The sequence below is a fragment of the Chenopodium album genome, chromosome 9, assembly GCF_948465745.1.
Source record: "Chenopodium album chromosome 9, dcCheAlbu1.1, whole genome shotgun sequence".
Classification (NCBI taxonomy): Eukaryota; Viridiplantae; Streptophyta; class Magnoliopsida; order Caryophyllales; family Amaranthaceae; genus Chenopodium; species Chenopodium album.
Window position 1 is genome coordinate 69,302,025 of NC_137842.1, and position 26,004 is coordinate 69,328,028.

At 35.3% G+C, this 26,004-nt stretch overlaps 3 protein-coding genes across 4 annotated transcripts; 2 read left to right on the plus strand and 1 right to left on the minus strand.

The window, feature by feature from the left end:
- The first annotated feature begins 1,578 nt into the window (after positions 1–1,578).
- On the plus strand, positions 1,579–5,930 carry LOC145559025 (7-deoxyloganetin glucosyltransferase-like). The gene is made up of 2 exons (XM_081620425.1): positions 1,579–2,288; positions 4,691–5,930. Exons 1-2 carry the CDS (start codon positions 1,775–1,777, stop codon positions 5,635–5,637), a joined length of 1,461 nt encoding a protein of 486 aa, XP_081476551.1. The 5' UTR covers positions 1,579–1,774; the 3' UTR covers positions 5,638–5,930.
- A 33-nt stretch (positions 5,931–5,963) lies between these two features.
- LOC145559024 (uncharacterized) lies at positions 5,964–17,688 on the minus strand. 2 transcript variants are annotated; one of them, XM_081620424.1, is made up of 8 exons: positions 17,435–17,688; positions 15,554–16,286; positions 13,235–13,479; positions 12,916–13,125; positions 12,372–12,464; positions 12,172–12,273; positions 9,774–10,343; positions 5,964–6,412 (listed from the first exon to the last, which is right to left on the minus strand). In XM_081620424.1, exons 2-8 carry the CDS (start codon positions 16,260–16,262, stop codon positions 6,353–6,355), a joined length of 1,989 nt encoding a protein of 662 aa, XP_081476550.1. In that variant the 5' UTR covers positions 16,263–16,286; positions 17,435–17,688; the 3' UTR covers positions 5,964–6,352. The 2 variants fall into 2 exon arrangements, with proteins under 2 accessions (XP_081476550.1, XP_081476549.1); XM_081620423.1 differs by having other exon boundaries at positions 15,554–16,302; positions 17,435–17,687.
- A 3,157-nt stretch (positions 17,689–20,845) lies between these two features.
- LOC145560360 (uncharacterized) lies at positions 20,846–26,004 on the plus strand. The gene is made up of 4 exons (XM_081621609.1): positions 20,846–22,194; positions 23,145–23,280; positions 23,361–24,968; positions 25,377–26,004. The coding sequence occupies exons 1-4, from the start codon at positions 21,536–21,538 to the stop codon at positions 25,788–25,790; spliced, it is 2,817 nt and encodes a 938-aa protein (XP_081477735.1). The 5' UTR covers positions 20,846–21,535; the 3' UTR covers positions 25,791–26,004.

A 26,004-nucleotide genomic window follows, 5' to 3' on the forward strand; every position in this document is an offset into this window, starting at 1 on the left:
AACTTTTGATCCTTAGAATTTTTGTTAAATGATCAGTCCTGAATGCCCCGTATTATAGCAGGGTTTGGGCTGCAATTTTAATAACTTGGGCAGGAGAGGACGCTACAGGACAGTGTATTCACCTGGTGAGGACATGAATATCTGTTACGCAATTAATTCAAAGGACTATTCGTTGGGTAATATCTCTCTGGCAATCTGGTTGTGACATTTGAGGTCTGTGGTGGTGTCGTGGTGATCCTGATCGGTAAGGGATAGCGATGATATCTAATTTTCTACACTCCTGGATGCAGTAGTGAAAGTTCAGCTGTAAGGTAATAGGACTGGTCTTAAAGGGGTCTCCACATAATCAACCCAATACTACACTAAGTAGTGTGGAATAAGGAAGTTCCCCAAGGGAATTTGAGATCCCACAAAGACTGGGGGGAGAAGTTCCTAGACAAGCTATTGTCTCGTCTGTTATGTGAGCGTGCTATAACGCCTGTAAGCTTAACATACCATCAGTGAAGGATCATCCAGCTAGAGTAAATTGCATATCACGGGCGTATTTTGGAGATCGTGGGACTACTAAAGGGCATTTTGGGGACTCAGGACTTGTTTAGTTCGACTTATTTTTACTTATTTCAGAAAAAATAAGATCAGATTAGAAAAATTAAGTTCAGATCATATCATCGTTTTACGTGTAGTTTTTTATCGCTAAATATATTTAATTTCGCAATAAAAAGAATTATGAAAATCACATATTAATAAAATACACATTGTATATTTAAGGTCAAAGTTTGGTCAAATCTGACATTCAGATTAGATCAAATCAGATCAGATCAGACCAAAAAAAATAAAGTAAACCAAACAAGCCCTAAGAATCAATATAGCGACATTTTTTGGGATATTTGTAAATGTAAAATACCATCGTTATAAACTTGGATTTGCTGCATTGATTAAGCATAATGACAAGGGAATCAGCGTGATAAAGAAATTTGGATTTCCTTATCCTTTTGTCAGCAAGATCCAGCCGAGCAACAATAGCTAGCCACAATTTTTTTCTGGTTGTTCATTTATAGCATAAATATCAAGCGTAGGATACCATACATTCAGCTTTCACCAATTAGGAGAAGACTATCCTAATTTGTCATACACAAGGGTCCAAAAATTTTATCCATGATTTGATTTCTAAAAGCAGAAAATGGACATGTAGCAAAATTAATTATTGACAAATTATTGACAACGGAGGGAGTAAATTTTAAAGTATACTCTCAGCTTTGTTGTGAAATAAATTGTAATATGGAGTTACCTATTATCATAACTTAAATTTCATAATTTTAACTTTTTACTCCGTAGGTTTTATTAAGAGTAAATTTTATTAATCAAAATTGTAGATTGACTAACGTATCAACTAAATTGTTACGATTATTCTGAAATAAATGGAATAACATTTGAGATATTTTCTCATATACTACCTCCGTTACAGTTTATCTGCAACGATTAGACATTTTCCCTTTCTGCTTTATGTCAAATCGCTGCACATAACCTGTAACGGAGGTAGTATTTAAGTTGAGATACCTACTCATATATTTAATAACACGTGGTGTATTTCTGACATAAATTGCTTTATCAATGCGGATACTATCTCAACAAACAACTTCAACAAACAACTGCCCTTACATAAATACAATCGTACTTATAAAATATGAACATAAACTTGCACTTCACCAATCACCACATTTTACAACAAAACTATAATTTTCCCTTCTAAGATAGAAGTGTGAGTGTGAGTCTAATGGCAACCAATAAACCTCATGTTGTTTGTGTACCTGTTCCATTCCAAGGCCACATAAACCCCATGTTCAAACTAGCGAATCTCCTTCATTCGAGGGGAGTTTACATCACAATGGTGCTTACTGAGTTCAATGTGGCTAGACTAGCTTCTTCCTCCACCACGGAATCACCCTTTCTTGAAGGCTTCAATGATTTCAGCATTGAAGTTATTCCGGATGGCTTACCACCAGATAATAAGCGTAGCGTATTCAACCTCCATGAGCTATGTTATTCCTTTCAAGCTGTTCAAGGGGAGCCGAAGATGGCCATTAGAAGTCTCCTAATGAGGCTTCTTGAATCTCCTGATACTCCTCCTATCACTAGCGTGATTTCGGATTCTATGATGAACTTTGTACCTGAAGTTTGCATAGAATTGGAGATCCCTTTGTTGCATTTTTTTACTACTAGTGCTTGTGGTATGCTTGGGTATATGCAATATGATGAACTTGTCAAAAGAGGTGACTTCCCTCTAAAAGGTAATTGTAGAAACTTTCTTCTCTAGAATGAAGTAATATTTATTATGTGGGAATCTAAATTTAGTCGCATGCTTGCACTATAGGTGCAATTTGAAATACTATTGTGACAACTAAATTAAGGCGGATATATTATAAAAGTTGCCTTACACATATATATTTGATAAAATACAAAGTGTATTTCGATTTAGTCTAGTTAAAGAGAGAGTAATCCTACTTTAAATTGGATGGAAAAGAAGACTTAGTTTTACTTTTTTTTTTTCTTTTAGAAATTATTGTCACATCGTATTTTCCAAATTCTAAAATGTTTCCAAATTCTAAAATGTAAGCATCTAACGGACTTAAAGAAGACTAAATATTTTTCTTTCAAATAATTATAAAAAAATAATACTCGTACTTTAATAATTGAAAATTTTCAAATATTGCGCCTCCCTCGTGACACCCTAAAACCACTAACCCTCCCTTTTCCCCTAGCCACACACTGCCAGCCCCCACCCCCTTCCAGTGTCCGGCGACCACCTCCCTCCTTCGTCGTCGGTGGCCGTATCCCCTCCCTTTCCCCGTTCCTGTCCTTAAACCCAACAATCAAGCCCTAAACCCAACTCTCAAACCCATTCTTATACCTTCTAAAGCGCAATATCCAAGGTGGTTGACAAACGACGGAGTTTAGGTCTGAGTCAATAAATCGAACGACGACGCTATAGGTGGAAGAGGAGGAGAGAGAATTCGTGGGCGGCGCTTTAGGAAAGTGGGTGGTGGTGGATCTCGGGGTTCGGGTGGTGAGAGTGAAGGAAGTGATGATGGTTAGGTGGAAGAGGAGGAGAGAGAATTTGTGGGTTAAGGGAAAGGGAAGGGAGCAGGATCACCGACGCCGGGGTAGGGGTTGGCAGTGGGTGGGGAAAATTGGTTGGATGGGTTTTTGGTTGGCTGTGGAAAGTAATTGGCCGCCTGAAAATTGGTTAGTGGTTTAAGGGTGTCACATGCGAGGCACATGGTTGAGTTAACCTCGGAGTCAAAGTCTGTTTTCCGGCCAAAGGTGGCCTTGCAAAAAAAAATTAGATTAAAGTGTGTTTTTACGAAAAAAAAAAATTATAAGGTGGTTTTCTACAAAAATATGGTTATAAAAGGTGGATAATGTAAAATTTCCTAAATTAGTCATAGATTTGACAATTATTTTCGAAAGGAGACGGAGAACATGATGTGCTCATTTTTTATGTTATATGATTTTATTTTATTTTTAATAGTTATGTTATATGATTTGTTACATTAATTAACAAGACATTCATATGTAGTGTATTGACATATTGTAGGACTTAAAGTACACATTAACAAGACACTCACGTTACTTATTCCATTTCATATACTCACACGTAGTATATTGTCATATTGTAGTACATTTCTCTTACATCCGTTTTATAATGATTGGTGCAACACTTCCTTAATTGGTATAGAATGCTACTCCCTCCGTTTTTAAATACTTGCTCCATTTATCTTAGACACATATGCCGATGCTAATATTTTATCACTTATATCTTTAATTATTAATAATTATAAATTCTAACAATTAAAAATTAATAATCTATTTATTGAAATGATTCCAACAAGTACCCAAAAGACTATATTTTTTCTTATGTATAAATCACAAACATTAGTCAAAATAGACAAATAAATAGTGCAAAAAATATAAATGGAGCAAGTATTTAAAAACGGAAAAAGTATTATATTACTGGTATTTCTCGCACACCAACATCACTTTCACAAATATTTTGGTAGCTCTGTTTCTTCTTTTATGCAACTAAAAAGTCAACACTATCTCCTAGGCAAATAAATTTAAGGCTTGATTATTATATTAAAGGATATGTGATTAGCTAGGTAGAGGTTGATCAATAATCTAGCTTATCACCATCAAGAGAATTGAGTATAAAAAGAAAAAGAAAAAAAGAAGAAAGTATATTGTTACTACATTTCCAAATCCATTAAGAATAAGCAAAAGTATATGTTAAATTTTTTTTAAAATTTTTTTTTTTTAATTTTTTTTTTTTTTTTTTTTTTTTTTTTGACAAACCATGTATTTTAATATTTTCTTAATAAGTACTTCCTCTGATTTTTTTTTAATTGCATAACTTGGACTTTTTCTTTATTCACTTTTTTTTTTTGTCCTTTTACTACTATCATTTGTGATTAATACATCATAATGAGATTATAACCAATTAACCATATAAGATCTTATTAGATTTGTCTTTATTTGCTTCAATTTTTTTTTAAAATTTTTTTTTATTAAAAAACAAATTAAAGATATTAATAGTCAAAGTTTTAGGTTGGTAATCGCAAAACTCAAAAAGTCATAAGGAGGTATTATCGATTACCTCCAAATCTAATGCTTCTCCTCAATGTATTTTTGGCAGATGAAAGTTACCTTACAAATGGGTATCTTGACACATCGATTGAGTGGGTTCCGGGACTCATCAAAGAGGCTAGAATGAAGCACCTTCCTACATTTCTTCGAACGACAGATCCAAATGAAATAATCTTCAACTACTTGGCAGAGTCAGCGAGAAATGCAAAAGTTGCCGCAGGCTTAATTCTCAATACATTTGACGATTTAGAAAGCGAAGTTTTGAAAGAAATCGGGAAGGTGATAACGAATATTTACACCATTGGCCCTCTCCCAAAGCTCACCCAACAGGCGAATGAACAAGAGCTACTCCCTCTTAGTGGGAGTTTATGGAAGGAAGACGATAATTGCTTAGAATGGTTGGACAAAAGGAGTCCAAAATCAGTCATTTATGTTAATTTTGGGAGCATAGCTGTATTAACTCCGGAGCAATTAAAGGAGTTTGCATGGGGATTAGCAAACAGTAAGCACCCTTTCTTATGGATTATTCGATCTGACCTTGTTATAGGAGAATCGAACATCATAACTGAAGACTGTTACAGGGAGGAGATCAAAGATAGAGGGCTGATATCGAGCTGGTGCCTGCAAGAGAAGGTGCTTCAACATCCTTCTATTGCTGTGTTTTTGACTCATTGTGGGTGGAATTCTACCTTGGAGAGCATAGGCGAAGGGGTGCCCATGATATGCTGGCCGTTTATCGGTGAGCAACAAATGAATAGCCTATATGCAGGGCAGGAATGGAGAGTTGGGGTGGAGATGGAAGAAGACAGTGTTCAGAGAGAAGGAGTTGAAGGACTAGTGAGAGATATGATGGAAGGTGAGAAAGGGAAGGAACTGAAGGGAAAAGCCATGGAATGGAAGAAGAAAACGGACGAAGCTACAAAACCTGGAGGTTCATCTTACAATAATTTTGATAAGTTAGTGAGAAACCTTGCGGGAAAGGAAAATCATTGCTAGCCTACTTAAAACCCAAGAAAGCCTTTAAGGTCCCCTAAAGAGGTTTCTTGATTCTCTTGTTAGTTGTGACCCTCCAATCACTAATAGATAGGTGGTGCCATATTACTTTGCATTATTTTTCTTTCGCGATTGTCGATGTATTTTTATCAATTATTTTACTTAACAATAAGTGAAAATTACAATAAGTTGATATTCTGAAAGTATATGTTGTGATGAATTTAACAAGATCATACATTAAAACATATTTTTCTTAAGATAAAAATCATCAAAACTAGTAAAAGTTATGTGAATAATATAATAACATCAGTCAAAGTGATACATGTAAAAAAAAATGTAAGTTCCATTGTCAGTCTACTTAAAATGTACCCAAAATATTTTTCCTCTTAATAGCTTCCCCTCTTGTTAAGAATTTATTCTACTACATATAAGTTCCAAAATTAAGCTTCTAAAATGACTACTTACATTAGTCACAAGATTGATTCAGCTTCCTTTACTTCCTGAATAATCACTAATAAATTACAACACTTTTTAGGGTTTTGTTTGAGAGAGCGGACAGGAAAAGATAAACAGAATAGTTACACAATATGAATGTATGACCCATAGTACAATAAGGAAATACACATCAGTTAATGTCACAATAAGGAGATACAAGGTAGAAGCAACATACTTGTATATGAAACTATGCCTAGAGCAGCAGATGTCTACCTCGCTGATCTCAGTCCCACTCTATACTGTCAGAGTCACTGTCAGTATCTTCAGATGAAGCTTCCGAAACCTTCGAAACAGATTGAGAAACATTGACTCAGTCCACTATTGGATTATCATAGTATGCAACACCATATACTCTGTTTCTTATTTTCATAGCGGAGATTAAAGATGGCTCCACATGTGAGAAAATAGGTACTATAGAAATTCAGAAAAACAAACATAAAAACAAATAGGAAGAATGACCCAATCCATTCAAACAAATCAAATCAGTGATATATGATGTTAACATGAAACAGTTGAATATTGGAAAACAGAATACATATACGCTCTCAAAGCAAACAAAAACTTTAATTTTTGAGGTGTCTACAAAAATCAGTGAACTGAATTTGTCTGCATGTATTGAGCTACCAAAAAATTACAAACAGCTACACAGGGCATCCGAAATCATTACAAGCACAAACAAGACTAGCATATTTGTCATGCTTCATTAGATTCACTTAGAAGACAACCGACACTGCCCAAAACAGCAGAATGTAAATAATAATAATAAAATAAAAAAAAAAAAAAAAAAAAAAAAGAGGGGGGGGGGGGGGGGGGGAATCATAGCCCACAGATGGACAAGAAAACTCATTTCAACATTCAAAATAATATCATAATTCTTTCAAACAGGAAGCATGAAAGGCTTCCTTCAAACTGTCAACTAAAATCACCTTTACCGCACATTACAGCATCGTTATGCCCACTGGAAAACAGCTGACACATTGGTTGAAATCGATGGGATAATTGTTTATATGAAGACTACATATATACTAGTAATAGATTTCTTGAATTATGTAGAAGTAAAACACGCATGAAACAATTAATTATATGACTGAACTGGTATTAAAGAAATTTCATCGACACTGGGACATAACGAGGAATGAAAATAAACTATAGGCGTAAATAACACCCACTTTTAACTAATATCTAGGCCTGGAGGGACACCTAGTAGTAACTAGGGATGGTATGTGGGTATGATTGATTGAGTAAGTGTAACGAATGCTGGGTATGCTGGGAAGAGCAAGCACAAGGAATGGATCACTTACAAGCGTAGGGGAAGGAGGGGACTGACACAAGCACACCAAATACCTCAAGCACAGCAGGAGCAGGGGAATTTTCCTAACAATCAGTGACAGCTGCCTTTTTGTCCTTTCTGTTCTTGGCTTGTTGTGTAAATATAAGAAAGGGGAAGGGGGGGTGTGTTGGGTAGGCAGTCATTTTGTAATTCCTAGGTTAAGGAGATTTGTACCCTAAAGGTGCTCCCTAGAGAGTGGTGGCCTGAAGTCACTCAGATCCAAGACTCCATTTTTAGCTTTCATTAATCAATCAACTGCTTCCTTCTCTAAAAAATTGCTTCTTTATTGCTTTATTTTTCCTTAAAACTGTTACATTGAGTTAGTGTGTTGCAGTAAGTGGATTCCACACACCCTAGTTGGGGCAAGTATGGGTGTATAGGTATGAGAGTATGAATGGTTGGTAGTGTAGGCATGCATGTTAAAAGTAATACACTCGTAGCCGCCATGGGTAGTAAGTGGTGGGATTTAAATCTTGCCCACCCAACATCCACCTGCCCTACCCATACATTTAAAACAATTATATTATCATGTATCAAGTTTAATGTTAGATAAATACTTCTTTTTTTTCTTTTTTTTTTAATTGCAATTTTATCCAGGATAAAACCAGCAACCCCACGGCCTTAATTTCATTTAGTGGATGGATAATAGGTGATTATCCACTTTTTTTTTTTTTTTTTTGGGGGGGGGGGGGGGGGGGAGATTAATTGGGCAGTGGATGTCCAATTAAGCAGTGGAGTGGGTATGGATGATGAATCTGTACCTGACATGGGTGGTGGGTATGGTGGGTGATGAATCTGTACTGGTCATTGGTGGTGGGTATGGGTGACGAAACTGTACCCCTCATGGGTTAGTGAGTAGGTGGTGGATATAGGTATGGGAAAGGGGGTATTCGCATCCAACCACCTGATAACTGTCCCTAGTTCCCTACCTATTAATCACCAAGGATACCAAAATGAGTCAACCAGTATATTAACCCACTCAAGTTAGGATGGACAGAAGATGCATCATACATAACTGTGACCATCACTATCTACTACAAAAGAAAACATGACAACATTGTTGTAAGGATCAACAGGGACATTTCAAGGTATAAAAAAATGTCAGCATACTTCCTACTTGTGAACATAATCCTTGTAGCTCACTTCAGCAGAATACCATTGGTTAAATTTTAGAAGTGTAATTTCAAAGGGGTCCTATTCCAAACTCCGAAGGTAATTTACAGGTTTACAGCATAAAAAGGAGAGTATAGGACTAACAGAATTATTTACTGCATAAAGTGAACATTTCAATACAAGTAAGCTTTAAGTCCATGCAAACCAAAGGCACATGGAACATGTATCAAGTCTATCAACTTAGGCCCTAATGTTGTAGATAGTCAAGGGAAAGATGAGAATTCGTGCAAAATCCATTATAAACCTGGGTGTTCCTAGAGCTAGATACACTCAATGTTTTTTTTTTTTTTTAATAAAACAGAAAATAGCCTAGTGTACACTATCAGAAATTTAATACCTCCTGATCTCTTTATATTATCCATTCAGCTCATCTGCATTCTGAACAGCTTAGGAAAACCAGTAGCTACTTAACCATCTCTCTTTGATTTCCCTTGCTCTCTATCATTTCAATTTATCTTTTTAAATTTAGATTGAGTAATATCAACAAACATTTACATTAACTCTTAAACTTTATTCAGGAGTAACCAAGGAAGATGATAGTGCAGTTCCAAGGAAATGTAAGAATCCCAAAATAACTAGATCAGAAACAAGTCAAGCAACCTCTGTAAATGTTCTAATTTGTTAGGGTAAGCTACACATGTTTGAGAACATCTTACAGTCCTGTCCAAAACAGTATTCAATTGAGTTGTAAAGCAAAGCCAAGGAGTGGTCTAATTTCTCTTCGGCCCTGCACAAAGCAGGATTTGATTGGGTTTTAAGCATATGCCAAAGAGGGGTCTGATTCCTCATCAATGAAGTACTCTTCCCTTCTCAACCATGCCTGCTAGGATTTTACCTCCCAGAAATCCTAAGTCTAAGCTCCACTCATTCACACTAGGTTCTATTAGCAGTGGAAGAAAATTGCAAGTGAAAGTAACAAAATAAACATTTTGGTTGATGCAACTTTACCAACTTTCATTAACACAAGGACTTCTAAAGATATGAGTTTCCCTTTAAACAATTACTTATAATCTACAAAATCTAACTAGAAGAATAGGTTAAGAAATACATAAGAAACCAAGAAAGAGACAATACCTGATTTGCTTATATGCAATTAATCAAAGAAGAACATGGAGATAAAATAAAGCTCAAAGCTATATACCTGTGCATTCATGGTATTGGGGCCTTGACGAAAAACCCCTCTGTGCGTAGGATCATTTTGTGGATTGTTCAGCATCACTCCAAACTTGGTCAGCAAAGAAGTTACTTGTTGAAGTTGAAATTGCAATCCTTCCATCTGCTTGGACTGCATTTGCAACTGCTGGGATTGCATTTTCAATTGCTGAGACTGCATCTGAATTCGGGCTTGCATAACTTCATTGGTCTCACTCATAGCTTCCATCGCAAAGTTCAACCTCTCCACTTCTTTTGAAGTATCTAATGTAGAGTAATTATTTCTCTTTGGCTCTGCTCCAATACCAAATAGCTTATTTCGGGAGCCACTCCCAACTTCTGTGGAAGTACCCAATGCCAGATATCCTCTTTTTCTCAACTCTCCACCAACCCCAAACAACTTATTCCTATTGACTCCAAACCCATATCCAATAGGTCGCTGGCATCTCTCGTCGTCATCAGAGTACATGAGCTCATTAAAAACCTGATTCTCAATGGCAATACGCTCGGCAGGAGAAGAGGTGGAACCACGTTTAGCAACCAGCGCTGCAGCAGCATCCTATTAAACAGTAAAATAATTACATAAAAGCTTGTACATTTAAGCTTGGAGTTGGAGTAGCAATCCCAGAATAGGTATTTCACTGGTCACTTTAAAAAAGTAAAATACAACAAAATTATTTAATAATAAAAATAAAAATAAATAAATTAATTAAAAAAAATTAAAAAAAAGAAAAAGAAAAGGAAAGAAAGAAAGAAAGAAAGAAAGAAAGAAAGGAAAGAAAAGAAAGCTCTTTACTAGGCAGTATAAAATTGGTTAAACTTCTATGTTGTGAGCCTAGTTACAATCATCATAATCTATAATTATATATTAAAGTGTTCCTAAGAGAGTTTATGTGCCACGTGGCACACTCCTCTTAGACAAAGGCTTCTAATCATGTCAAACCTTCACTTTAAAAAGTAAACATTGTTGTTGATAGGAATTGAACATGTGACCAATTAAATGTAAAGCAAGATTTTAACCATTATTCCAATATGACATCATTGATTAATAGATCATTATAAAAGGTAATAAAGACTTACAAATGTATTTCTCTTTACAAATGTATTTCTTTAAAAGCGTTAGACAAGTAGTAATCTCTCCAACGCCTTTAAGCTGGAATACATATTACTTTGCAAAAAACAATATTATACTCCCTCCGTCCCTAAATTACCTTCCTCTTTGGAAATTTACACGGTAATTAAGGAGGAAAGAATAAGACAAATAACAATAATTAGATAATGCAATGGGAAGTACAAAGATAGATTAGTTATTTCTCATGACATGTCATCAATCCTTTGCAAAAAAAAAAAAAGGACCAATCACATGCTCCTAATTGAAAATTTTTAACCAATCATATTCATTGTAATTTGGCACAAGGATTATGAGTGAGATTAGGTAAGGATGAGTGAGAAAGCATTAAATATAAAACAGAAAAAGAGAGTTGATTTACTAAAAAAAACTTACCAAAAATAGAAAGGAGGAATGTAATTTAGGGACGGAGGGAGTACCTCAATTCATTACAAAAATTATAATAATATAAACAATTTTTTAATCCAAAGCTTTAAAGAGAATTTCCTTCATATATCAAGCAATTATTAAAAAAAAAAAAAAAAAAAAAAGTCTCGCTAGTTAATTGGTCCCAGAAAACAATTTCCAGTCATTGACTTCATCAAGACAGCTTGATAAGCCAAACTCAAATGCTCCAACATCATATCATGATAAAGGTATCAGGTCATAAAAATGAATCTAAGACTGCTATGAGCCTTCGAAGATGTGGAGAGCCTAAAATTTCAAAAAAAAATAAATATATATATATATATATAGGCATCAGCATTTCATGTTTGATTTTGATAATTAATGCCACCCGAATCACTCAAACCTTAATCAACTTCCTTGCACCTCTACAGGATAATTTCTATGCAATTTGGCCAGCAGCCAATTTGAAATTCACCCTCCCACGTCCCAACATAGGGCAATATGAGCTAAATTAACAGAAGTGACACTTACCACAACTCATGAACAGAGTCAATATAGAAAACACAGCAGAACCAATCTTATGATATGGATAATGTAAACAAGAAGAAAGCGTGAGAAAAAGATAAAAAATAAAATAAATAAATAAATAAATAAATAAAAAAAACTATAGCTGCCCAATCAATGTTAATGACAAGCCTAGTTCCCCTGACTAAATTTCCTTTTGTCAGTTGGCACTTGGCAGCTCCTCTTCATACTGAGCATGCTCCACTACCCCCCCCCCCCCCCCCAAAGTTGACAACTCCAGTTGCTACAACCAAGAAAGTAATTTTTATGTTCAAATCTGCACTATAAATCATTAGCAGATTCATACCAAGAATTCTTTGGAAGAGTCCTCAACATATGTTCCGTCTTTTCTCAGATGAGTTTGAGCGAACCATTCCAACGCTCCTGGCTCTCTTCCGTGTGTCTTCTCCTATGCACCAATAAGGCAGTAAGTTAAAAACGAGAATAACTAAACAATTATAATATGTTGCTTCCTTGTACATGTTTCAGATACTGTATAAAACTTACAAATTCATCCCTCTTCCGGGCAAAGCTTTTGCCACCTGTAGTGTGAAGATGGGATTGAAGAGCCCGTGCTTCCTTTCCCTTGGCAGATAAGAACTGTGAAAAAGAAACTAGTAACAATCCATATGCATAAAATAGACCTTAACACATACTACCTCCGTTTTTTTTAGTTGACACGTTTTGACTTTAGCACTGTTCACACAATCACACACCTCTCTTTGACCGTTTTTGTGATATATACGTAATGAAAAATATAATCATGTGGGGTCTTGTAAGATTCGTCACAAGATATATTTTCAAAATATCAACCTTTTATAATTTTTGCTGCTCGGTAATAAAAGATTTTAACGATTGAAGTTGTGCATTGGCAAACGTGACTAAAGAAACATGTCAACTAAAAAGAGACGAAAGAAGTACTTTATAGGTACCTTAACCAACTGAATACCAAAATTCAGCCCACACTCAACAATAACTGAGATAAAATGAATACACGCTTAGCAAGAAAAAAAAAAACACAAAGGTGAGGACAAAGAAATATAAGTGGTACCTGACATTTCTCTGAAAACCAGTATTGTACAAGTTTAAACCACTGGGTAGAATTCACTCCTTTTGGCACAATGCTGGCCACTAGTTCTTGTGCTCTGTCAGGTTTTTTAAATTGCACCTTAAGCTCGTGTCTATAAGCCCTCCATTTCTTTCCCACATGTTTAAGAATGCTTTTGTCAATTTCGTCTCGGTCAGGAAGCACGAACTTTTCCTAAAACACCAGCTCAATCAAAGGCAATACAGTGAGATAATAAAATCAATATGGATGCTTTATAGAAGAACAGAAAGATAAGAGTAATATTCTAATATGACAAGCCTACCCGAATCAAGTTTATAATGTTGACTTTACAATTTTTATCCACCTTATGCCAGTTCACTTCACCAATAGGACATAGTTCACCATTCCTTGCTACATCCCCTAGGAACTTGACAAGCACATGACCCCCCTTCCTCACTGGTTGGTCAAATGCATTAACAGGGACCACAAACCTCACACCAGGTTGAAGAGACCAAACATGCCGAGGAAGAATTCTTCCTCCCTTCTTTCCACGCCTCCCTTCTAGATCTGTTTAAATTAATCTAATTTATAACTCAGCAAAATAAGATTTTTTTAAAAAAAGGTGAAAAACTCTTCTAGCATATACTTACAAACAGCAATATCCTGTATTTATATCCACATAGAATCACATAACCAAACACATGTAACAAAATTAGAATACCACATACAAGCTCCAATTGTCCAGCTAGAACAATAGTGAGTTAGGTTTCCTTTTTAGGGTTTTATTTTTTTTTTATTTTTTGTACTAGTTATTAAGGATCTAATAATAATCATATCAGGGAGTATAGTAGACTGGAATTTTGGGCAGGCAATTTAAGGAAGAAGATGGACATTTGCATTAAATGGTTTGTAAGAGGCTTGTTCTCTGCCAAAGTGTAAAATAAAGCTTAAAAAAGCACTCAGTAATACTCACCATGCTCATTCTCACTGGTTTCCTCTATACATAGAATTTCTCAGTTCAACTCACTGGCTTCCTTCCTTTTGAAGCAAATTCTAGCAGCCATTTATGCATTGCCCACACAACTCCTACCCATTAGTCTAGTCTATTACATCATTTACATGTGACTTGTTGAGGTCCCCATAAGAAAATGCTTCATTGTATCCTTTCATAGATGTGGAATTATTATATTTCTTGTCTGAATCAAAGGAAAAGACTGGTGAATTTCTACACCAAAAAAAAAAGACTTTGCAAGCAAAATTACATTTTCAGAAAATATGATTGACAATGCTCATGAAGTCACGCAGAAGTGCTGTGATGGACTCACCAATCCAAACATATACAAGAAGGCATAAGCTGCTGCAAGACAGAGGCCACCAGGGAGGGAACACCATTGTAGGGAAGTGAAAACAAGAGTCATTAATGTTCCACAAAGTAAAGCAGCAACAAGAGGCAACAAAAACAAACCTGAAGTTCTAATGGCTTGATCCTTTTGTCAGTAAAAGACAAATAGCAATCAAGAGAGAAACACTTTTTGTAGTAAGCTTGTAATATATGAACTATAAGAAAAGAGGGGGGGGGGGGGGGTGGGGGGGAACGGTATTCTTTTTGATGAGTTTTAGACTTGTTTAGAGCTTGGTAGCCTCAAGTTACCCTTTTGAGAGTAACAGCCTCAAGCTATTGACTCATCTTGTAAGCTTTTATCTTTCAAACAATCATCAAGCCTTCAATCTAATTACTGTCCATTTAGTTACAAATATTGAAACAGAAATCAGTCCATTACATGTGCACATTCGAAAATTTAGCAATAACATCAAATGCATGACATCATAGGGATTAGTACTATAACCTTAAATAAAAAAGAACTGATCCAAAACTTTTGTATTGTAGGAAGATAAAAAATGTTGTAGCTTGTAAGGAAGTTTTTTGTGAAATTTTTTTTCTAATCATATCCACTAACAGAAAGTTATTATAAATAAATAAATAAAATAATAAAAAAAAAAAAAAAAAAAAAACTATAACAATAATAGAACAGTACACTGACTATGATACAACATGAGAGCCAAGCATATAAATGTCAAGACTCAAGCTCCAAGATGACACTACGTTTATTCAAGTTGAGAAAACACAGTAAGAGAGACAGGTATTTGAAAAGATTAAATCATTAAAACTTAATAGAATTATGTTTAAAGAGTCAATCGGGGAAGACATGCATTATAAGATATGCGATACTCAATGATATACCTGCAAGACCATTCATGGGGAAGATGAAGTAAAAGTTTAAGGGAACTAGATACAGCCTAATTATATTTTCATAAAAGAAGAGGGCAAACCTACTAGGAAGGAGTAATATTATTTAGTAAGATGACATGTTTTCTGCCTTATAAGCTCTGATACACAAACACAAGCACCACCCAAACACATTAGTAGAGTATTATCACTGACCAACCACATACTGAATCTATTATACAAAGTAATAAACTAAGGCACGAGGAAAACATATAGGCACAGTGAAAATCTTAGCAACTAAACTTTAGGGAGAACAAAACAAAAAAGAGAAAGGTTGCAATTTAAACTATCGACACAAATGCTACGCAAAATTGCCAATTATCTATTAAAAAGTTCTAGGAAACAAAGTATTACCCCTCATCTCGATCTCCTCCATTTCATCAAATTCTATATCATCACTCCACTTAGCTGGTTTTGGGTGCCTCCCTTGTGACAACCCTTGCTGGAACAGCTCATCATCATCTTCCTGGACCCAAAATGACTGCCTCTTTGAGGCTCTAAGTTGGCTAGGAGAATCGGCAGGAAGTGGTTGACTTGGCGGAGGTGTATGGAACTGTCTTTCAGCAACACTTCTCTTGCTAGGCCTGACATCATCTGTAGTTGTAGCTTGTCTGGGCTCAGTCATTGAAGGATCGTCTATCCATGTGTTGCAGCTTGAACTAAGCTGGGTCTCGAGAGCTTGAGCTCCTCTTGGAGCATCACCATGGTTTGGCTGAACACCATTATCTTTAGCACGTATGGATCGCCTACGTCCAGCTCTAAAACGGGAAGATGGGTCAGTGGAAGATGGTTGGCTTGGCGAAGGTGCAAGGGACTCTCTTGTTGATGTTTTTAGCAAGTTGGCTCTAACATCATCTTCCTGAGTATACGTAGCTTGGGATGGCTGGTTCATTGCAGCTTGGTCTGTCCTCTGGTTGCAACTGCGTAGGGTCTCCTCGTCTTGCGCTTCTGCAGCAGCAACATCCTGGACTACCTGTGCAACAACATCTTCAACTGATGGAATCTTTGTGTCTTTGACTTTGGGAGTAGCCGCAATTCTTGTTCTTTTACTTCGATAACTCATTATATTACCAGGTACATTAAGCTTCTGCTGAAACAATCATCTGAAGATTACAGTCAAATGTTAATGCAGCTCTATTAAAATAGATTGAAAAAAGGAAATACCACAAATAAGAAAATTCCTATACCAAAGCAGTAATATAACTGTAAGAATGCAGATTGCATGATATTTCAGGTAGCGTCAATCATCACTGTATGACAAGTGATACTAATAATTGCTGATGCATAAATATTAATAAGTGGTCCATACTCAAAGTGCAATCACAAACTATTGTTAATAGTACAAACCTCGAACCCCTGCAGCTGCTGCAATTGCTACTATTACTATACATATTAGCAGTATTTCACAACTTTGCCAATTCACATGTCAATAGATAATTGCCAACAAGAACATCCAGCTAAATTCTCAAGCCTCATTATAAAACCACTACATGACACTATAAGTCTATGACAATGCTAACATGCACTACCTTCAATCGGATTTAATTGTCACCTTACTAGTCTAACTTACCCTATATTTGCAAACTAAGGAAGCATAGTTGTTTCCTTTTCATGTTCATCACATATTCTGCTGATATAGTATGTAAAACATCTTGCTCAGCCTTAATTTCATTCCCATTGCATGATAAAACTAATGTATTGCAACCTATAATACCTTCCAGACTTCAACAAAATTTCCGAGTTCAAAGCTAATCCCATAAATTTGCTACAGAATACTAGCAATACACAAAATACCACTCCTCCTGATCTAGAATATACACTTGAATATCACTGTATGATCTGTATTACTCACAATGCTATAATTCACTCGAAATTCGCAATGGCTAATTTGATTCCCACTTCACTAGTCACTATAAACCCTAATCAGTAACAACCTACATTTTTAAATATTTTAACTAACAATTAAGCTCATAAAAAACATGTTTATAACTTTCAAAATCCCCAATTCCTACAATTTACTACCCAGAAACAGGTCTATAATTAGCTAGTATCATCTCTTAATGTAATCACAAAAGTTTTTAATCCCTTTAATGAACACACTTACCTTAATAACAACTTTTATAAGACAAAATCCATAAAAATACACCAACAAAATCAGCAGGAAACAAAAAAATAATAATAAAAAAGAAAAAAAAAAACCCTAGAATTTGAAAATTAGAGAGAGAAGAAAATTACCAATTGAGGAAATCTGCAGCAAGTGATACGACGATTCGGCGATTGAAGGGGAAATCTGCAGAATTTTCTATCTCCTAGTGTAAAAAATGGCTTAATTTGTAGTGAATTTGTTAAAAGTGATATTGGGGAGAAAAGTGTCGCTGTTGAACTGCAAAGTGACGAAAACCGTTTAGCTTAGTCGTATTTCTCAGTTAATGCGTCGGTTTTATCCTTTTAGCGGTAATATAATTTTGGGGGTTATGAAAATTTTTGAATTAATGCCGGTCATTTTTGCATAATGATATGGATATGAATATTTTTGAAGGAATTATGATGCGGTAATATGGATATGAATATTATATCATGAAATTTTGCTAATTGGAAATTGTTTTGTTTTAATATTAAAAATGGGTAATGATATTTTTGTAATTAGGGTTTGTTCTCTTTCGCTTTTTTTTAGTTCAATTCATTTTAGTTTAGTTCAGTTTTTAATTTCCTTCACTCATAAAATATTCAAGTTCAGTTCGCAATTTTACTCCAATAAATTCAGTTTACTTTAGCTCAGTTCAGTAAATCACAGGTCCTTAGTTCGAGTTATGGATATGAATATTATGATCATGAAATTGTGCTAATTGAAAATTATTTTGTTTCTGTAATTTTAAAATGGATAATGATATTTGCAGGTAGTCCGAGTTGCATATACTCCGTAATATATATATATATATATATATATATATAAGCACACGATGTGTTTTGTGTTCAAGGCTTAGCATTTTTTCATATTTTTTTTTAAAAAAAAAATAACATATATCAAAATTGTACAATAAATTGCAAGTATTTTATGAATCGGAAGAAATTTCTTCGATGACATGTGAATCCTAGTTCAAATTCAACGCATTGCATATTTGCATATGCACACTTGTATTATTCATGCACTTGTGAAAATAGGGATGGGAAAAATTGATGATATTCATAATTACCTACAATCATTCACATCCAGTCACAAAGTTGAGTTAATTATCTGATTGTAATCTCTTAATAAAATCTTATTAATTGGGTTTTTTTTTTTTTTTAACAAAATCTACTAATTGTTAGCATTCCATCATTTGTGATTCAATGATTGTATCTCCTTAATTGAAATTCAAAAAGTGATGGCAATTATTTGAATAATTAGTGACAAATTTTACCATGCCAAATATGGCTGATTTGTCAATGATTAATTTCCATTCCAGTTGTAATTTTAATTATCATTTATTCATCTTTCCATCTAAGCCAATTGCATTGTTAGGTGGCCACCAAAGTCATCCCCCCTTCACTTAGATAATATAGAGTACTACGTAGAGATTAAATGGATTCACTAAAATAATACAGTATAACTTTAAATGTCATGAGAAAAATACGTTAATCAATGTAATAGATATTTATTTATTTTTAATATTCTACTTTTAGCTTATCATGCATGAGGTTAGATTGGGCTTGCTTGTTGCTTTGTCTCGTGTGTCAAAAGTTAGACTTGTCTACTAAAAGGATCATAAATGTTATGATATACGAGTACTTTATATATAGAGTTATAGACTAGATGCAACATACCATTGACGAGAAATTGAGATGCATTTGGATTTAGGAAGTATGAACGACCTAAAAAGAGTGTATTTTTTTAATTCTTTGTTGTCCATTGTTTATTTACTTCGCAAAGTCAATACGATTTCATGTATTTCCTCCAAAAATTGTTAAATTTAAATAATAGAATAAATTTTAAAAGTTTACCCTATTTGTTTTCCCTTTTCTTCCCTTTTATTAATCCATTACTCACTGTTAATCAAAAATTAAATTCATTCGCTTCTTAATTAGTCATTAGGGTAAACATTGAATATAGAAACAGAATTGTAATTGTTCCATGCATAAACATCCAAAAAATATAAAGCTTGTGTCGTTAATGTTCATCTATGTCCCGCTTATTGTTTTCTCCATATTAAAGTTATTATCCTCTTAAATGAAATAAAACATGCAATCATATGTATAGATAAGAAACTTCTTGAAATATTATTGAAATCGTCAATTCAAATTCTAGTTATTACTTAATCAATATATTGTTCATCGTCTTGCTACGAAGGCTGAATCAATATTCCACACTGGTTTTATGAATTTCTTTAATTACGAAACTTTTGAAAAAACAAATTTCCTTGAATATTATTTTGCCAACCTTATTTTCACATTGAATTATTTCCCTTTATTTACTTGAATTTTTCTTAAACACTATGTTTTGATTTTTAGTGCTTGGTCTTATATTTATCCATTTGTTTACACATGAAAATTGTTTTTGAATCCATGTGCACACGAATCAACCAAAAGAATAGGTAACTGGTATACAATTTGTCGTGGTGAAAATAGTTATGACAAGTTTATAGTTTGGTTTTATTTAATTAGACTATGAAACTCCCCCTCCTCGATCCTCGTTCTAACCGTCAAAGCTTATGCAACTTATTTTAAGAGACTTGCCAAATTAGATGATTGCAACATTAGATGAAACATACTACATTATTTTGTCGTAAGCATGCATGCAAATTAAATACGAGTATCTACTTAATTATAGATAATATCCTCATTACACGTGCAAAAGACTAAAATACAATAAGTATAAATCCAAAATCAAAACATGATATACATAGTATTTAATCTTATATAAGATTTTTTGTATGCAAGCAAAAGCTCAATACACGGTAAATTTGATGTTTCATAGCCTTTTTAGTTCCTAATCATGGAAATCATCAGCACTCTAATTTTGTAAATGTCATCTAACTTTAACTCATGCATGAACTCACAATTTTTATATCTTACCTCCAAAACATTCATACAAAACCAAAAAAAAAAAGGGGTATCACGGTAAAGATGAGCAGTAGTTGCCATTACCTAGGAGATCAAGGTGTCATAAAATTCTGCTCATTTGGTTTTTAACATTGTTTAAGATACACTTGAGTGTATAATCACCACTTTAAAGGATTTGAGAGAGGCATTGTAAGTAGAATTGAGATGATATTCAAAGTAACCTTGACTTTGGGTAAACATTAAGACAATTAAAGAACGGGTAACTATATTGGGATGGGATGATCTAAGGGACCGTCAATATATCATAAGTTAAGATTATGGCTATAAAATTCTACTGAAGTTGGAAAGATCATGATTATAAAATAATTATACTGGTTTATCTATTGTTTTAGCCTCGAAAACATTTACGTTATACAATTAACACCGAAAAAAATGAATAAAATATAGTGGGTTAAGATCGAAATGTTATCTAAAGAAACTCTAAGCACAATTACAACGAATAGAGTCGAAAACATGTAATAATAGTATAGGGTCATAAGTTGGAAATATCATGGTATACTCATTTGGCTAATACTAACAATTTAGATACACATGTCTGTATAATTTACATGTCGGATATAAGGGAAGCAAAGTGAATCGGTTATTATCGGTGATTCAGATACGCCCGAATGTATATCTAAGTAACAGGTTCAGAAGAACACAAAGTGAGTCAGTTATTACCAGTGATTTAGATACACCAGAATATATGTCAGATTCGAGAAAAACACGTGAGTCAGTTATTACCGACAACAATTCAGATACACCCAAGTATATAATCCACACTTAAAAACAGAAGAGAGTTGGTTTCACCGACGATTCAGCTTACACATCCAAATGTCTTATTTACACAACGCAAATTATTTTAAAAAAAACAAAGTGAATTAGTTTATTACCGGCGATCTTTCCTAAAAAAAAAAAAGTTTACCACCGGCGATCTAGATACACCCGAAAGTATAATCTATCGTAGAACGGAATACGGAATTACGGAAGTTAAAGAAAAAGAATAACAGAGTGAGTCGGAAATTCGGGATAGAGGTGCGGGAGAGAGGAGACCGAGGGTGTTACAATTCAGATTTCAGACACATAGAAATAACGCTGAAAATGAACTGACAATTTTCAACACTCAACTCAACACATCTTTCTCTCTCACTATAAAAAGCTCCTTTCTCAAGCATCAACATCCAGGTGTCCACTGTCGTCTCCCACCTGGACTGCACACTGCACAACATACACACTTTCTCTCTCCTCTCTCCGGCAATGGAGGTAACCACCGAAAAAGGTGGCAACCACCATTTCATCATCCCACCAATTATTCCCATTGACATGTCATCCCTAACTCACTCAGAACTCCACTCTCTCTCTCTTCTCTCCTCTTCAACCCCATCAAACGACACCGTTTCCAATTCCGCCGCTAAATTCTACATCAACCCATCTCAAAGCACCCACCAACAAACCTACTCTCTCTCTCCTCACCCTCGCCGCCACCGTTTCTCTCTCCTCAACAAGGAACGTTTCGAATCAAACATGATCGTTTCCTGCCTTAAGAAACGCCTCCAATTTGACGATTCTGCCCCTGATGGTGGGCCCCACAAGAGGAGGAAGGAGAATGAGAATGCGGCGGTTGAGATTGTTAATAGAAATGGGGTGGTCGTCGACTTGGCGGCGCTTGAGGAGAGAGAAAATGACGGCGGTCCATTTGCGGAGGAGTTGAGGAAGATGGCGGAAGGAAGAGTAAAACAGGAGGAATTGTTGGAGGTTTTGGGTGCCATTGAAGGTGATTGGTGTAGTAGAAGGAAGAAAAGAAGGGTGGTTGACGCTTCTTTGTTAGGCGACGCTTTGCCTGTTGGTTGGAAAATTATCGTCGCTTTGCGTCGCAAGGGTGGTCAATTTTTCCCTTATTGTCGTCGTTACCTCAGGTAATGTTCTCTCTCTTTATTTTATTTTATTTTTATCATTTCCAATTTCCTGAATATTCGGTTGTAAAATTGTTTAGAAATTTATGTGATTTTAAGTGAATTTTTGCGGAAAATTGACATGCATGAATTGTACATTAATCTGCTATTTTTTTTTTGATGCAATTATTATCTGATTTGTGTGTGTACTTGTAAGGGTGGTACGGTGGTACCAATTACGGGGTCGAATTTTGTCTGTATCATTGTTGCTCTATTGTGGCAAATTAAATAAATTTGATGAAATTTTGATTAATTGGCTTATGATTCGCTGAATTATGTTAAAAAAAAATGTTACTCCGTACATTTTTTGGGTAGTTGCCTTAAGAGTGAAGGGAGAAGTTATCCCTTCATTTTTGCTAGTGAGTGTTGTTATATAGAGTAATTCATTTATCAATCTATATAATTTCTTGGTTTTTAATGTTGATATATTAATTGGAATACAAGGTGAGGTGAAGATTGCATTAGGAATTTTGCATTGGTGTGAACTCTCTTTCATTGTTTTCTAAAGTTTACTTTTATTTATCAAAGAATTGTAAAAAGTGGCATAACGAGCTTTAAGTTGGGGTTGTGTGTGTGTGTGTGTTGGGTGGGGGGGGGGGGGTGGTGGTGTTATTTACACTCGGTTTCTAGGTGAACCAAGGGTATTTTGTGCTCATTATAATGATTAGTGCTCATTTGATCATGAGTAAAGTGTATATAAGAGTTTAAAGGGACTGGTTATTGATAATGCGGCTTGAATCCCTGTCTGATTCTCATCAATGTCATGAAGTCTACAGGCATGCTTTATATGGTCATTTCAAGCAAGTTTAATTGATAGAATGATCTTGTCCATCACATAGTTTGGATTAGTTAGATATTCATCCAATTTAGAAGAAGATTGTCGTTTTTTATTTTTCACTATTATCTTACTGCAGTCCAACAGGAGAACAACTTTTATCTTGCAAGGAGGTATCATCGTATCTACAATCTTATTTTGGGATAAATGATGCTAAACTTGTGAGGGACATTAGGGGTGAATCTCAGCAACTTCAAATAGTAGATTCAGTCAATGTAAGTTCTAATCTTCTGCAAGTTTGATGTTATATATATGTTGCTTATCAGAATTAATTGAGGATGCTTCTATCCAACAGCATATGTGCATGATCTCTGAGGATGGCAACTCCATGATGGACCTTTCAAATTCACCTCTACATAGTGTATGTTTACCTACTGAACATGAGACGGATGCTTTACTTTTGGGCATCGAGAATCTACCAGATGTTCGGATATGTGACTTATATGAATGTCGCTCATGTAATGTAAGTTTTGATGAAAGGGATAAATATAAGCAGCACATGTTCACGCTTCACCGAAAGACAACAAAGAGATACAGTGTCGATATACATCTGGAAGATAAAGTAGTAAAAGATGGAAAAACTGAATGCCAACATCTGGACAATAAAGTAATTGTTAAAGATGGAAAAACCAACTGCCAGCATGTGGATGATAAAGTTATTGTAAAAGATGCAAAAAGTGACTGCAAGAAGAAGAGGAGACGTAAACTTGGATTATCCGTGTCAGATGGAGTAATAATGAAAGATGGAAAATATGGGTGCCAATTTTGTCCTAAAGTATTTGAAGAAAGGCGCCGCTATCTAGGCCATGTAGGAAATCATGTTAAGGGCTCTATCGAAACACCCAAGGATTTACTTATTCATTTGAATGGCCATGCAAGGGCTCCTTGCATGGAGAGTTTGCCCTCCGGCATCAGCAACCCAGGAGTGGATGCTTTGGTTGAAATTACTCAAAGTTCAAATCAGCCCAACAATAGTCCGGTGTTTGTGAAAGAGCATTCCTGTGTAAATAATGTTGATCAGTTTATTGTGGCTTACAATATGCAACAAACTGATCAAATGTCTAAAAGCAACTCTTGCCAAGATGAAGTAACTATGGGAAAACACTGCAGTAAAGGAAAATCTTTTACTGGAGAGTTGTATCGCCGCTGTAAGATGGTGAGTGGTAAGTCAAGTGCTTGTCCTAATGATACCCTAAGGGGAAATGGTTCTGAGGAAGGTAAACTGTCATCCAAAGAATTGCATCCATCATGCAATAGAGTTCGTGAGATGTCAGTGACTGATGCAAATGCCAATCACTTAGATTCTTCGATAGGTGATCATGAAGGGGAGGACATTGGTGAAGACAAAATTTTGTCCTTAGAAAATCCACAGGGTAAGACGGGAGAAATACCTAGGGCTGACGTAGATATCAACGTTCCAGCAACTTGTCCTGATGAACGTGAAATAGAAAAGGCTGTAAAAAAAGATGAAACTTTGTCTATGAAGATAAATCCACTTGCTAAAATGAACAAGATATCCATTGTCGACGGAGAGATAAAGCGGCAGCCTTTTATCCGCAATATAGTATCTTCTGAGAAGAATTCTTGCTTTGAAACAACAATGACACCTGCTGCTGAAAGTGGCATTGCTGAAAAAGTCAGTTGCAATGGTAGATGCAATAATACCGCTGCTGACGATGAGGATTTGCTTAATATCCATCCTTTATGGTGCAATGAGAAATCTTCTGATTATGATTCTTCTGGCAAAAAGACTCAGCTGGGTGTACATATGACCGAGCCCAAACATGCACAAAATTATGACAGTGATCTTGTTACTATTTCTGGTAAAAATCATGAGTCGAACTGTACAGTGCCTCAAGTACCAGCGAATTCTTCATCAACATTTGACGAGATATTTGAAAAGGTAATAATTCTGATTATTGATGTCTGTGATCTCCAGCTAATTCTGATCTCTCAATCTTCCTAGCCTTGGAAAATGTTAGACTTGCATTGCTGGGTGTATTGTCTATCTAGACTTCCTTTTTGTGTGGCATACCTAATGTCCAGCTGCTTCGTATTTGCGTTTGATGGATTTTGGATCAATCATGAAATGGGTTTCAACCAGTCATTGGTCTGAGACTCTGGAGTCTGGGTTATTTAAGGTCTAAATGTAATTATTTTGGTCTTTGACATGCATTACTTTTTCCGTTATGCAATTTTACTTGCTGTGATGAGCTCTTCTCTTCCTGTGGATATGTCGTCGTGATAAATGCTTGCATTGCTTTTTGTTTAGTAAAAGAGACTAATTGTGGGTTTCTGATCTTACCTGCAGGCTGGACAAGATATATGCAGTCTTGATCAGAATCTTGAAAGTGTGCATGGGCTTGAGTACTTGAAGTTGGATGTCATAGAACCTCAGATGTACAAGTACAATGATATGAGCCGAGAAGATTCCATTTCCTTCTATGATGTATCTATGGATCTGGGAAATAATATAGGTATAGGTTTAGGACTAGGACTTGATGACCCTCTAAAATCTCAATCAGAATTTCCTCAAGAATTGGCTCGCAGTTGTCTGACTACAACTGTTTGTGTCTGGTGCGGGGTAGAGTTCTCTCATGAGGTCACTGACATTGAGCCACAGCCGGACTCAGTTGGTTTCATGTGTCCATCTTGCAGGGCTAAGATCTCGAAACAATTCAATGATTTGGAAAATAACTTCTCTTTGAGCCCTCAGCTGTTTTAACTGATCGTCCCTTAGCCTAGACCCCTTTTTTTTTCTTTGGTAAAAATTGTTGTACAGCTAGTTTCTGTTATAGGCAAGAAACTCTTGATTGCTGTTTAGCAAATAAATTAGCAAGTGCTTTGTAATTGTGTTAGGAATTGTTTCGGAGGTTGACCTATTGGAAACAATCACCTCATGACTCCTTTATAAGAGTATAAGTTGATGTTCTAGTTCA